General features: G+C 46.0%; 2 protein-coding genes across 9 annotated transcripts in view; both read right to left on the bottom strand.

Moving 5' to 3' along the window:
* ARSG (arylsulfatase G) overlaps positions 1–2,691 on the bottom strand; it is a 147,242-nt gene extending 144,551 nt beyond the window's left edge. The window contains exon 1 of one of the 6 annotated variants that reach the window (XM_075903975.1): positions 2,536–2,691. Coding sequence is in view for 1 of the 6 variants with exons in the window: in XM_075903984.1 (XP_075760099.1) it covers positions 2,536–2,578 (43 nt within the window). In the remaining 5 variants the exon portion in view is untranslated. The remainder of the gene's footprint in view (positions 1–2,535) is intronic. The other 5 variants (XM_075903967.1, XM_075903971.1, XM_075903984.1 and 2 more) reach the window with 5 other exon arrangements.
* Positions 2,692–3,523: 832 nt separating this feature from the next.
* Positions 3,524–14,684, bottom strand: part of AMZ2 (archaelysin family metallopeptidase 2) — a 31,037-nt gene continuing 19,876 nt past the window's right edge. For 2 of the 3 annotated variants that reach the window (XM_006110564.4, XM_006110563.4), the window contains exons 5-7: positions 8,840–9,003; positions 6,533–6,709; positions 3,524–5,735 (exon numbers count right to left, since the gene is read on the bottom strand). In XM_006110564.4, coding sequence (XP_006110626.2) covers positions 5,589–5,735; positions 6,533–6,709; positions 8,840–9,003 — 488 coding nt within the window. In that variant the 3' untranslated portion in view covers positions 3,524–5,588. The remainder of the gene's footprint in view (positions 5,736–6,532; positions 6,710–8,839; positions 9,004–14,684) is intronic. The other variant, XM_075903986.1, reaches the window with a different exon arrangement.

Raw genomic sequence — 14,684 nt, 5'->3', positions numbered from 1 at the left:
CAAAGTGGAGTCCGATTAGCCAATGAAGCAGTGGTCCTCAAAATGTGGGGTATGCTCCCTGAGGAGGGTAGAGAAGAAATTGGGGGGGAGGGGAGGCACAGCAGGGTATAGCTCCCTCCGTTCCCATCTGAAACCCTCAGTCCCCCGCTCTGCTTCTAGCACAGCCCTGCCCCCATTCCCTTTTTGCCCCAATCCCGCTCTTCTAGCCTCCGCTCCTTTCCCACCAGGAGCTTTCAGTCCTCTGCTGAGCCATCTGTGCAAAAAGATTCCATTACTGGTAAGGAGGGAGGTGCAACAGGAAAAGTTTGGGCATCCCTGCAGTGGAAGATGGATGTGGCTATTGGAATTAGATGGCTTGAAGAGCATTTTGTGTGTCACTTTTAGAAAACTGCTCTTCTCCCCCAAGTTCTCCACTCCTCACCACTACACCATCCCCACCTCTTTGCTTCTCAGGGCCTGACTACACTTACCCCGAGAGCAACACACCAGAGATTGATCTTCCAGGGTTTGATTTAGTGAGTCTAGAAAGGACCCACTAAATCAACTGCTGACGGCATCCCTGTCGACCCTAGTACTTCACAGGGGCGCAAGTAAGGGAAGTCGACTTAAGGCATGTCGACTCCAATTACGCTATTCTCATAGCTGGAGTTGCCTCTCTTAAGTCAACTTTCTCTGATGATGTAGACCTGGCCTTGTTCCCCCAGGCTGCACAGTGGAAACGAACATCTGACCATACCCTTTTAATCCGTACTAGCCCATGCGGACAACACGCAAGCTTACTGAAATGAAGCATTTTATACCATTTAGAGTCAATCAACTCCAGGCCAGAGATTGTCTATGGCCCAACTTGGCTGCAGAGGGAGTCAGAATTCCGCCACTTATGCACCTGTACTAGGGTTTCTTCCACTACAGGTCCGCCACCAAGGATCAAGCGGATAAGCAAGGGGATGGAGCAGGCAGGATTATAGCTCCACTCCATAATCCACCAGCCAGCAGAGAAGGCTGGCTACATAAAGGGAAGAGGACATTGCCATTCTGAATGGAAGAAATAGCCTGTTAATAAATTCTATGGGAATCTCCACCTGTGAATCCCCACCACCTTTCAAAGCCTCAAGTTCAACCTCCATGCTCAGATGGTCCTTTATTACACACCCTCTAGATTGAAGCAAAGACATTTTCAGTCCATGGATGGGTACAGGTATTCCCGCCGGAAAGTTGACAGAGCCTGAGAATTCTAGCCTTCTGCGTACCACAGCATTATGGCTCTGCACTGATTAAGCCTCAATTGGAGTACTGTGTCCAGTTCTGTGTGCCACATTTCAAGAAAGATTTGGAGAAATTAGAGAAGGTCCGGAGAAGGGCAACAAAAATGATTAAAGGTCTAGAAAACATGAGCTATGAGGCAAAGCTGAAGGAACTGGGCTTGTTTAGTTTGGAAAAGAGAAGACTAAGAGGGGACATGATAGCAGTTTTCAGGTATCTAAAAAGGTGTTGCAGGGAGAAGGGGGGGAAATTATTCTCCTTGACCTCTGATGATAGGACAAAAAGCAATGGACTTAAACTGCATGAAGGGAGATTTAGGTGAACATTAGGAAAAACTTCCTGTCAAGCTGATTCCACAACCTAAGTTGCCTAGGGAGGTTGTGGAATCTCCATCACTGGAGATATTTAAGAGCAGGTTAGACAGACATCTACAGGCAACCCCCAACTTACGACTGCCGTGCTCCAGCTCAGCAAGTCCTTTCAGGCCCAGCACATTGGGGACTACAACTCCCAGGAAGCAAAGTGGGCCAGGAACAGAACTCCCATTTATAACATTGCACCTCTAAGAAATAAGGGTTCAACTTATGGCTCGACTTATGATGGCTCTCCAGGAACCAATTAGGTCATAAGTGCTGGGGTCACTGGTATCAGGGATGATATAGACAATGTTTGGTCCTGCCATGAGGGCAGGGGACTGGACTGGATGATCTCTCCAGGTCCCTGCCAGTTCTAGTATTCTATGGCCAACAAGGGTTTTTCTACTGGTGGGCAGGGGCTGGTTGTTGCTCTGTAATGTAACTAGCTGAACAGGTGCCCGACCTGAGCGAATAATACACACACAGAGCCACCACGGAACACACAGACAAGATGCAAAGTAATAATGAGGCAAATCCTACAGACCATCCTAAGTCCAGACCTGAGATCCTCACTCTGCAAGACCTGGATTCCATCTCCTTCATGCATCATCAAATAAATATCCACCAGCCACGAGCTGTACCTGGATTTGAATCTCTCCCTATAACATCTCCCCCCCAACACACACACACAGTTGCGAGTTGATCAGCAATAGCCACACCTCCTGCTCTGCCCTCCCCTGCACTTTCCGAGCTGGCAGCTGCCAACACACTGCAGAGAGACACAGGCCCCATCCCCCCAAGGTTCACAAGCAGCTCTATCCCGCACACAAGTTTGTAGAAGTTGGCACACGCCGCCCCCAGGGACAGGCCCCCTAGAATCAAGCCCCACAGCCAGCCAAAAGAAGGGTGCACTCACTGGTGTACTGAGAGCGGCCCGCGGCTGCCTGCCTGCCTGCCATGCTTAATCCTCCCCGCTGCGCAGCGTGACGCGGGTGAGCAAGGCCCTGCCCCGCCCAGGGCCACACCGAAGGGTGGAGCGAAAGTTTCAGCCGCCTACAGCTGCTCGCTTCCCGGCCCCCTACAGAGCCCCGGGGCTTCACGCGCAGCGCTTTGCCTGCACCACACACGTGGTTAAGAGCGGGCCCAGCAAAAGGGAGCGATGTTGTTTCCACTACCCCCACTGGCCTGCTGCGATTGGCTGCTGGAGAAAGCTCTAGCCCGGCACCTCCTGCAGATCTGCATCTGGAGAGTGCGGTGATTAGCGGTGTTGTTTTTACAGCACCATCTCTCTGTGTCGGAATAGCCATAGAGATGCAGCTCTGTTAGTCTGGGGTAGCTGAAACAAAAGACAGGGCTATGCAGCACTTGCAAGACTAACAAGATGTTTATTAGGTGATGAGCTTTCGTGGGGCAGTGGGTCTGGCCCACGAAGCTCATCGCCTAATAAACCATCTTGTTAGTCTTTAAAGAGCTGCATAGTCCTGTCTTCTGTTTCTGTGGGGGGGCAGGTCCCCTCACTAAACGTCTGTGCTCTTACCTCATCCACCTTTGCTCTTTAATGCCCTGGGACCAAAAGGGCTATAACAACACTGCTTATAATCTTTCGTGAGGAAGCATTTTGCTCTGTTTTAATGAGCCTTTAGAAATCAAATGTCTCCCTCACTTTCTAACCATTTCCACCTGAAAATCCTGACATAGGACATATACATGGGAATGCAGGTTCTAGTGAGTTTGCCATGCATGGTTACCTATGCATAAACCAAAAAAAAAAAAAAATTCTGGTGCCTATGAATGGTGCAAGTATTAATTTTGATTTTTAAAATGTCATTTAAAAAAAATCTGTATACATTTAAGATTTAAGATGAAATCCGGGCCCCACTGAAGTCTTGGAGTTTTGCCAAAGTTTTAGTCCTGGTGATTGTCATCAAATGTTTTCCAAACTTTAAAAATATAATGAAAGCAGCGATGTACTGAACATCCTGTATAGTTTGGTTATTCCAAAATTGGTGAACACAAAAATCCACTGGTAACACAGAGGTTTCCTGCTCAGTGCCTTTAGCAATTGAGGTGTTAAGTGAGGTGGAGAAATGTGGACTGTGTTCTGCAAACACTTAAGCATGTGAGTAAACTTTATTCACCCAAGAAATCAGGATAACAATGGTGACAATTCATGTAAATCAAATTACTTCTATTCTGAAGTGCTTGCAGGATTAGACCCAGTTCTGCAATCTGATCTGCACAGATGGGCCTCTGTTCTGGAGTAGAGCACCATTCAGTATGGCTGCCCCTGCTGATTAGATTACAAGATCACAGCCTCAAAATGGAAGCCTCTGGGACATGGATTGTGTCCTTTTATATAACTGTCAAATAAAATTTCCACAAACATAGCACTATGGAAATTATAACAGCAATAAATATTATAACACGTTTCGAACGGATTTAAATCTAAAAATCATAAAACATTCATTTGGCATATATTTTTCCATTGGAACAGCAATGATTTATTTATAAACTTCAATAGAAAGTTAATTGCTCACAATGCAAAGGGATTTGGAAGGGAACACAAATACACCTTTGTGAAACAGTGCAAAAATAATCCTGAAAATTGTACACAGTGTGAAATCCAGTCCTCCAGCCTTTCTTTGGGGTAATGATGGGAAGAAATCAGTTTAGCAGCAACAGACTAAGGAAGTGTCCTAACAGGATTATATAAAGAAAATTGAAGTATAATTGGGTCTTGGTGTCCGTAATTAAAATAATAACCTGGCATGGGAAATTAAACACATCACACAACACATCAATTAAATCTGTTCTGCTTTGGCTCTTTAATCAGTTTCTTTTCATTCTATTCCTAATTTAAAGTACCCAGGCACCATTTCCTGATTCTCAAATGAAAAACTCACTTTGGATCTGACCCTGCAAATGATTTTGCAGACAGACAGGCCGCTGCACCCACATGGAGAAAATTGCAGGCCTCTAGGCAGGTAGTGGGGATGGAATCCTCTCCCCAGTGACTGTCTTAATGCATGTTTTCACTACGGGCTAGAGCAGTGATCCCCAACCCTTTGGGGCTGGCGGGCACCGAGGGGCAGCACTATGCATGCGCCGCGCGCTTAGGGCAGGGGCCGTGCATGCACCCAGGGTGCAAGAATGACTTGGGCCGGCCCTGGTCACTAGGTGGGAGCACATAAATGCCCCGGTGGGCGCCATGGCGCCCGCGGGCACCGCGTTGGGGACCACTGGGCTAGAGCAACAGGCAGTGATCAATCCAGTGGAGGTCGATTTATTGCAAGCACTCTCCCATCAACTCCGGTACGCCACCAAAATGAGAAGATTAAGTGGAGTCAACTGGAGACTGTCAGATGTCGACTTAACACAGTGCAGAGACAGCAGGAAACAGATCTAAGTACATAGACTTCTACATTATACAGGTAGCTGAAGTTGCATAACTTAGGTTGATGGCCTGCGGTAGTATAGAAAAGGCCTGTTACAGGACCTGAAGAATACTACAGATCTGCAGCTTCAGCGGGTGTGGGGGAGCTTGGCCACTGACTCCTCATTATTCAATGCTCCTAATTTCCAATGCTTGAGAAAGAAATTAGATAAACACAACAATCCTCTGCAAATATTTAGAATATATATTTAAAAGCTACACATTACGCCCTTTTTACAAGATATTAAATATTCTTCTGTATATTCCTGCAATTGAGATTAAAATGTACCTTGATTTCTGTTATGAGCATAGCACTAGCAGAGATCAAATACTGTATGGTCATGGAAGAAAGAGTTACTGTTCTGGAGTAAAGGTAAATGGTTCAGCAACAAAGGGATGGATTTTTATTACAGATCCTTACAATGCAGTGGATGACCTATAGCAAGTTACAACAGTTTTAGAAATGGTCAACCTGGAAGTTAATCTTTAAACAGAGGAGAATAGTTCCCCTTTGATACTACATACATCCTACAGCTTTATTTCTGCAGGACATCAAGACATTTTAATACCCACTCTCGACACTCCTTAAATGCTTCTATGGGTTTCAGCAAACCCATCTTGGCTTCATTGCGGAGTTCAGCTTCCATTCCATTCCCATCTTCATCCATCCACTCCAGTAACGCCTAGAAAAAGATACACAAGCTGAACGGCCATTCATGATTCAGTGAGTTTTGGATCAAATTAAACTACTGAACAACTCTGAAATTGTTCTCTCTTTTTCCATTATAGTCTACTGGGAACAAACCCAGTTTATAGGGATTAGGAGTTTTTCAACAAGCCAACCATAAATACAGTTATTCTGTCCTCCATTTTAAATGTGAAGAATTGTCAGTACAACTAGCCACTTCTATAGCTCACTATTTAGTATAACAAGTAAACACTTCGTTTCCAATAAACCATGGGGACAGTATTCTGCATAAACAATGATCTTACTTTGCATGTCTCAAACCACAGTTTCCTCTGGAGGCCATGAATGTTTGTGCTCCTTAATTTTTAACTTTTTTAAGCACTACAGTAGAGGACCAAAAAGGTACCAAGAAAAACACACTGACATTAACTACAGTTTCCATAGCAACGTTTCAAATAACTAAAGTGGCAGAAACAAACACAAGAAAAATGTTTTTTCTTTCTGTTTGCGGCTGTGAGATTCACTCCTGCTAGGGGTCAAAAGGTTAAACATTGGGATTGGATAATACACGCTAATTGCGGGCTAATCAAATATCATGCTCTTTGGCATGGGCAGACAGCCATAGGGATCTGTAAGTACTTCTCCCATTTACATTACTGCACATGTAGTCAGGTGCATGATGAAAGATTTTCACTTTTTTAGGAAGATCAGTTATTGGCAGGTCGTTAGACCTGAAGAAGTAGTCTGTTCCTCAATGGCAAATCCTTCCCTTTCTAAGCAATTTCTCTGTACCTGGTATCTCTCCACAAGGTGAAAGCCAATGGCAGACTGCAACTTGCGCAGACAAATTGGACACAGGTCCAACGGGCGTCGGTCTGATTCCTCCAGATGATTGGAACCCTGCATCACACACTGCAGCCACTGACAGTGACGGAGTCCAAAGATGTGTCCAATCTCATGGGTCAGGGTCTGAAATACAGGTCATACTTCACAAAGTACTGTAATCTATATTTTCCCCTCTTTCTTCTGCTCTCCCTACATCAGCAATACCCATTATAACACCTTCCGAAATGGGCTGATGATACAATGATCCACTTCGAACCCATTCCAAGACAGGTCAACAGAGCTGGTACTGGGCTGGTACCAATTTTAGCTAAAGAAAAAAGAAGAGGATGGCCTTGTAGTTAATGAAAGGAAGTGAATGTTGAATTCCCAGCACTGCCACAGACTTCCTGTGAACTGAGTAAGTCACAGTCTCTCTATGCTTCAGTTCATCAGCTGCAGAATGAGGACAGTAATACTTTCTCCCATTCTTGTTTTGTATTGTGGACCTGGGCTCTAAGCTCCCCAAGTTTAGAGGCTGTCTCTTCCTCTCTCCTTTTTTTTGTACATCACCTAGCACAATCAGGCCCTAATTTCAGGGGGACCTCTCGACACTATTGTAACAAAATATCTGCTTCTCAGAATATGCTTAAGTGATTTTTAAAACCAGATGTTTGAAGTGTAAAGAATTATCCTTATAAATATAGTGCTACTATCCAGGGAGCTCAAAGTACCTTGCAAGCAATAGTAAGCTAAGACTCACGACCCCCTGACTAAGCCCCAGAGATTGAATTTACTGGCCTTCAAAATAAGGATTTATTGTGTTTTATTTAGGTCAATCAATACTGAGTAAAGGGAAGCATGATCTTCCTTGATTTGGAAATTAAAATGCATCAATTAGGTGAGGTGATTTCTCCAATTTAGGAAAATGCTATTGTACTCTCTGGCTGTGTCTACACTGCACCCCTTTTCCGGAAAAGGGATGCAGATGAGACAAGTCAGAATTGCAAATGAAGCAGGGGATTTAAATATCCCCCGCTTCATTTGTATAAACGTGGCTACCGCTTTTTTCCGGCTCGGGGCTTTCCTAGAAAAAAGCACCAGTCTACACGGGATCTTTCGGAAAATAAAGCCTTTTCCGAAAGATCCCTTATTCCTGATTTTAAGAGGAATAAGGGATCTTTCAGAAAAGGGTTTATTTTCCGAAAGATCCCATCTAGACTGGCGCATTTCTCTGGCAAAGCCCCGAGCCGGAAAAAAGCGGCAGCCACGTTTATACAAATGAAGCGGGGGATATTTAAATCCCCCGCTTCATTTGCAATTCCGACTTGTCTCATCTGCATCCCTTTTCCGGAAAAGGGGTGCAGTGTAGACACAGCCTCTAGTATCTGGACAAAGGCTCTCAAACCACATCCGTCCACTGACAACAGGAACCACAAATACCAATGAAGTTCTTCCTGCAGCTACAGTATCTCCAGGAGCGGCCCGAGGCTGGCTGTAGCAGCTGGTGCCCCAGGCAGAAGGCACGATTGGTGCCCCCGCCTGCACGGCCGTCAATGGCCGCGACGTGATCACGGGACGCCTGGGCCGGCAGCGCCCTAGGCGACCACCTCGTCTGCCTAGGCTCATTGGCCGCCCCTGAGTATCTCACAGACACACCTCTACAAGAAGTGGTTAATTAAACAGGCAGGCCTGGAGGTTACTAAACTGGCTCCATCCAGTCAAGCTGAAGCAGATTGGTAGTGGATCCAGCCTAATAGATCTTGGCTCCAATACCCACCAAAGGGCTCTTAGCAAACCAAAGCCCCTCCCCCTTGCAAAAACACTAATTCCACTCCAGGTTCTCTACTCCATCTGTGTTACCCCCCACTCCTCAGTCCTCACAGCAAACACCAGCACTCTCTAGAGCTTAGCTGTATCCTTGGATCCAAACTTTGTCACTCCTCAGACCTTTTCCCAATCCAAGATTCAGATTAGTGGATCTGGCTTTAATCCATCCTTGCCAAGTACCCTCTACTGAGAGCATCCTGCTCCCATGTACACAAGTCTAAGGATATCAGCTTGAACATCCAACCTGATCTCAACTACAAGGCTAAACGATGACAAGACCAGACTCTGCTGTTATTAACACTGGTGTAACTCCATTGACTTCACTGGTGTTACTACTCCTAATTTACTCCAGCAAGAGAAGAATTAAACACAAAACAAAAACTGTTTGTATTTCCAAATGGAAATTTAAGGCTATCAGTAACTTTGCAGATCCCAATAGGCACCCACCTTGCATGACCTCAGAAGCAGCACACTGGTGACTGCAGGCGTATAATAGCCATCAAAAACTGAATAGTCTGAGGAGGGAAGCTTCTTGACTTTCTTCAGTCTGCCTTTGTAGCTTGCACTATAAAAGTCACTGTCATATCTGGCAAAGCTGAAGATCCCCATTCCTTAAGACACAATCAAAAAGGAATTCTATCAGAGAAGTCTCAGAGGGGTTGCCATGTTTGTACATATCTGCAAAACCAATGAGGAGTCCTGTGACACCTTAGAGACAAACAGATTTATTAGGTCATAAGTTTTTGTGGGTAAAACTTACTTCATCAGATGAACTGGAATGGAAATTACAGAGGCAGGGGTGTATATATAAAAACAACAAAAGAAGTTACTTGTCAAGTGTAGAACCAGTGTTAATTAGGGATACGACAGTGTACACGTGTACATGGTTAACCAATGAGCCTGATACAAAGGCAGAAGTGTGGGAGAGCAGGCAGGAGCCAGTAGGCATGGGGAACCGGTTTTAAGCTCTGAGGCAGCAGTACAGGGTGGAGGGCAGGTGGCTCCGTGGGAGCCGGTGCTTGTGGGAAGCCAATATAAAGGGCTCCCTAAGCACTGGCTCCTGCGTGTAAACTTGTAACTGCTGGATTTTTCAGTGATTACACATTGAAATAAATACACACGTTTTACCATCCCGAGTGTTAATGAGACTAATCAAGTCAGGCTATTAGAGAAGACAGTCACAGTTCAGGGCAACTCACTCTGTAGTCCTTGCAAAGCATCACTTTAGACTTTTGGCTCTTCAGCCATCACCTTTGTTCAGCTGCCCTGTCCCTTACTATTGGAGGAATTCTATGCCAAAAATTAAAAATTTTGCAAGCAATGTTTTAAAATTCTGAAATATTCTGCAAAATGTATCAAAAAAACAGTACAGAACCATGCCAGTTTCAACTATTTTGGTAATTTATTTCCAAATACCTGTCAGCAAGTAGGTCTGTAACAACACAGGCACACAAAAGAATACGTCTAGTAGTAAAGAGTTAAAGAAACTCCTATGACAACCCAGTTTCTCTTTCTCTGCCTGCACTCCCTAAGAGCCCATTTGGGGGGCAGACACTCACATCCCCTGCCCTCTGAGAGCCCAGCTGCATAGGCCCCTCAGCCCAGACACCCATCCCCAACCTCAGGGTACGTCTAGACTACAAGCCTCTTCCAAAAGAGATTGTCTAGACATCCACAAGACTTTCGAAAAAGTGATCCGCTTTTTCGAAAGAAAGCACCCAGGCAATCTGGACCCTCTCTTTCGAAAAAGCCCTGTTTGCATTCAAGAGATATTCTGTGCAAAAAAATTAAATTAATTCAAAATTCTGCATTGCGCAGTGGTGCAGAATTGCCCCAAGGACTACTCCTTCTCTCTCCTGATTGTGATATTCCTAGCAAGTCAGACTGTCTATAACCAGCCATCATCAGTGTGTTGGTTTCTCTGTGAAGACTTATAAAAGAACATAATTGCCACTAGTTATACATTATCATCCAACTCATTATAAGCAAATGCATTTATTCTTCAGGAGAAAGCATCACAGATAAAACATTCAAATAATAAAAGAACCTGAATGCATGCTAATAAGCTTCTCAGAAGTCATCCATCCGTCTTACGGGGCCTCAGAAAGCCAAAGTTCTTCCAAGCCCTCTTTGGAAGGACTGGGGCCTCCCTTGGACAGAAGAAAGGTATTCCTCAGTCAGTTTATACTCACGCTATTTAGTCCTTTCTTTGTCTGTTAGACTCTGAAGAATCCTAGACTCACAGGATTGGAAGGGATCTTGAGAAGTCTTCTACTCCAATTTCCTGCACTCATGGCAGGACTGAACATTATCTAGGCTGTCCCTGACAGATGTTTGTCTAACCTGTTCTTAAAAATCTCCAATGATAGAGATTCCTCAGCTAGGGATGTGAATGGTTAGCATTTACGGTTACCCAGCAGCCCGGCTGAGCTGGAGCAGCCCACACCCATGGTGGGCCTGGTCTGACCGAAGCACCCCTGCCTACGATGGGAAGGTCAGGCCAGCCATACCAAATGGCAGGTGCGGGGGGTGCTCCAGCCAGACCAGAGCATCCCCAGCTTATGGCGGGCCCACAGTGGGGCCAGCTGTGCCATGCCATGGGCAGGGAAGGCAGAGGGTACCCCAAACCACCCAGAGCCTGGTGCCTCACAACAGGCAGAGAGGAGCAGATCCCAGCTCACTCCTGTTTAAGCAGTTAATCGGTTAAACAGAATGTTTAACCAGTTAACTGATTAAATGGCATTTTACATCGCTATCCACAACCTCTCTAGTCAGTGTATTCCAAGGCTTAATTACCTTAACAGTTTGGAAGTTTTTCATAATGTCCAACCTAAGCTGCCCTTGTTGCAATTTAAGCCCATTGCTTCTTGTCCTATTCTCAGAGGTTAATGACAACACATTACTTACCTCTTTGTAACAACCTTGTATGTACCTGAATGCAGTTTGAACCAGTATATACGATCATCACCAGGTGGCGCTACTTTTCTGGGGGGGGTTACAAATAGGGATGTAAAAGGTTAACTAGTTAACCAGTTACCCGGTAAGCATTAGATCTACCAGATAGGTAACCAGTTAACCAGACAGGCTGGATGGCAGGAACTCAGGGCAGGGCAGCAGGTGAGGCCATAGTGGCCCACCCACTCCCGCACCAGCCCTGGCCACGTCTGCATTCCTGGCCCCAGCCGAGGACAAGTAGAACCCAGATTCTAGCAGCCTCAGCCACATCCCGGCTGGGAACAAGGGGATCCTGGCCTCATCCACGCTACAGGAGCAGTCCCAACTGTGCCTGAAACCTCAGTCCTGAGTGGGGCAGGTGGGACCCGCAGCCCCAGTCCCAACCCTGGCCGTACTAGCAGCCCTGCCCTTGCCCCAACAGCACTGCAGTGACCCTGGGCAGGGGTATGCAGGGCCCCAGCCGTGGCACAGCAACAATGCCATGCCTGTCCACAGCCCTGTGAGACAGCGCCCCCAGCTGCTCTGCGCCGGCCCACCAATGGTAAACTGGCTAAAGATACAGTTTTAATCATTTCACTGGTTAACGGTTTTGAACGATATTTACATCCCTAGTTACAATAGGAGTGAGTTTGCCTGATCTTTTCACCAATGTTCCCTGTAAGCACTTGTGCAGCTGCCCAGGAGAAATTCAGATGCCATCCAGCTGCTTAGCAGAGCACCCACAGGCAGGCTTTCGGTGCACGTAAAAATTTATTCTGTACGTGGATGGAAAAAAATTTACATGTGGGTGGAAAAGATTAGAGGGAACTTTGCTCTTCACCTCTGTTCTTATTTCCTGGAGGAGCTGTGGTCACTCTCCCGTGGAATGACACACATTTCATGGCCCACAATAATATAAAAATATATTATAGTAAGATCTCTTAAAGATATTGCAGGGAATTGCCACATCCATCATAGACACCATAAACCCAACTGCAGTGAAACAAACTAGCAAATGCAGGACTTCTGCTCATTTTAAGCGCACGTCTATGTACTGTACTAGATACACAGAAGTGTTTGAGCATGGAAAGCATAGGGCTCATTTACCCTCTAGCTAAGGGGTGCTTGACCCTTCCCCTTTGCCCTAGGCCAGGGGTGAGCAATAATTTTCGCAGCAGGCCCACTTAATTCATTTTGGTACTGGTCTCGAGTCGGCTCCACCCCCCCCCCCCCATAAGTCCTCCACAACCAGGAGCCCTTTAAATGGCTGCAGCAACACTGGGTGGCTGCTAAGCAATGCAGTAGTGGCAGGACCGGGAACCGCGAGTCCTTTGCTATACTTTGTCCCAGCTCCTGATTGCAGAGCTACCTGGAAAGGGGCTGGAGCCACAAGCTCGTTAAATAGCTGCAGCAATCCCAGCGCCTGCCAGGCAATGCAGTAGTGGCGGGACCATGAGCTGCAAACCCTTTAAATAACATCACTTTGAAGGGTTCACAGCCCTCAGCCCCGCTGCTACTGCACTGCCCGGCAGCCGCCTGGGGTTGCTGCAGCTGTTTAAAAGATGCGTGGCTCCAGCCTCTGTCAGGCTATCGCTACAGCCGGGAGCTGGGAGCCATTTAAATACGATCTCGCTGCCTGAGCCACCCCCTGATGCATTCCGTGGGCCAGATCAAAATGTTAGGTGGGCCGGATTTGGCCCCCATGCCGCATCTTGCCCAGCCCTGCTCTGAGGCTCCACTCTTGCCCTACGTCTCCCCTTCTCTTTCCGTTCCAGTCCCCAGCACACTCCACCCTGCTCCTTCTCCTCCCTCACAGGGTGTCCTGCACGCTGGGAAACAGCTATACCCAGAGAGCAGGAGGGAGGGGAAGGACTTGATCAGTAGGGCCAGCAGCAGGTGAGAAGCGCTGGGGGAGGAGAAAAGGGGAAAAGCTTGGCTGCCGATGAGTGCGCTGAGCACCAACTATTTCTTCTCTGGACACTCACGGAGCCCGCCTATGATGGAAAGTACAATAGCAAACAATAATATACATTGTGCCCTGATCTTTAAAATCCTCTTTTTGCTTTGCCACATGTTCTAGCTAGTGAATGTACCTTTCAATTCATGACACAGCACAGAAGGACAAATAAATCTACCTTACCTATTTCCAAGCAACCTAGCTATTGCTCAGCAGTGGGCTGGTTTCTAGCCCTGGAAAGCACTACAAAGAGCAGGCTCTCAGAAGTTAGTAAAAGTGCTTTACGTGTACAGCTAGCGACCTCTTCTGGTCAAAGGAGGGTTTGGCCGACAGAGCAAAGATCTGAAAAAATACACACCAATCTTTTACTTTTACCGTGGGACGATATTATTGAAAATCCCAGACACAGTACATTTCCTTTTCAAACAATAAAACCAGATCTTCCAGGTAGTGAGTCCAATATATTCTCATTCTGCTGATTTTTCTGAGCTGACCAATTAAAATTATTGTGAGAATAACTGACGTACAAGGTACCTTAGCATTGAGCGTTTCCTGTATAACTGATCCCCGTGAAAAACACGGCAGTAGGACCCTGGCCTTTTGGATGTTATAATTAGAAAGGTGATGAAATTACGAGGTCAGCGCCTCACACTAGTCTTCACTGAGAATGGAACATGACTTCTGTGGCACAACTGATTCACAATGACTCAGGAAGGAGTGGATGACTCAGATCTGTCACACACAGTTTACAAGGCTCCCTTCCATACATTCATGTGTGTAACCATCAGTGGCGTTTGGTGTCTACTTTAAATTTGCCACCCAGGATGTTGTAAAACACAAAAATAGTCCATTTGAAATTCTATTCCTTTAGGATAAAATCTTGCTGTCATCAACAGGAGTCCTGCATGTAAGTCAATAGGCCCACATCCCACATGATCAAAAGTTCTACTGAGAATCATTGAGGATTTACAATAGAGGGAAGTGCTATGTGTACCAGCAGCAGAAAGAGAAACTATAAAGCTACCTATATAAGAATGTTCAGGGTCTTAGCACTGCAATGCAGCATGGGATTCCACAGCTGGCTCTCAATCCTCAGGTTGGAGGGAGGTTCAAGTGACACAAGAAAAAATAACTCTGCCACTGAGGAAGCAATCACCTTGTGTTGCCCAATAATGACCCATCTTGCTGACCTTGGAACAACAATGATGGGCTTCTAAACAGTAGCCATCCAAGGATGCATCTACACTTCCGGGTTTTTTTGGTTTTTTTTAGAAAAATGGCCATTTTTTCCGAAAAAACTTCACTGAAAGAGCTCTTTCGGAAAAAGGCGTGTGTGGACGCAGAAGAGGGAGGGGTTTTTTTTTTTTTTGAAAGAAGAGGCCTCCAGGAAAAAGCACAGAT

The sequence above is a fragment of the Pelodiscus sinensis genome, chromosome 20 (genome assembly GCF_049634645.1).
Source record: "Pelodiscus sinensis isolate JC-2024 chromosome 20, ASM4963464v1, whole genome shotgun sequence".
Classification (NCBI taxonomy): Eukaryota; Metazoa; Chordata; order Testudines; family Trionychidae; genus Pelodiscus; species Pelodiscus sinensis.
Note: the sequence above shows the minus strand (reverse complement) of the source record. Positions and strands in the feature narration are given on the sequence as shown.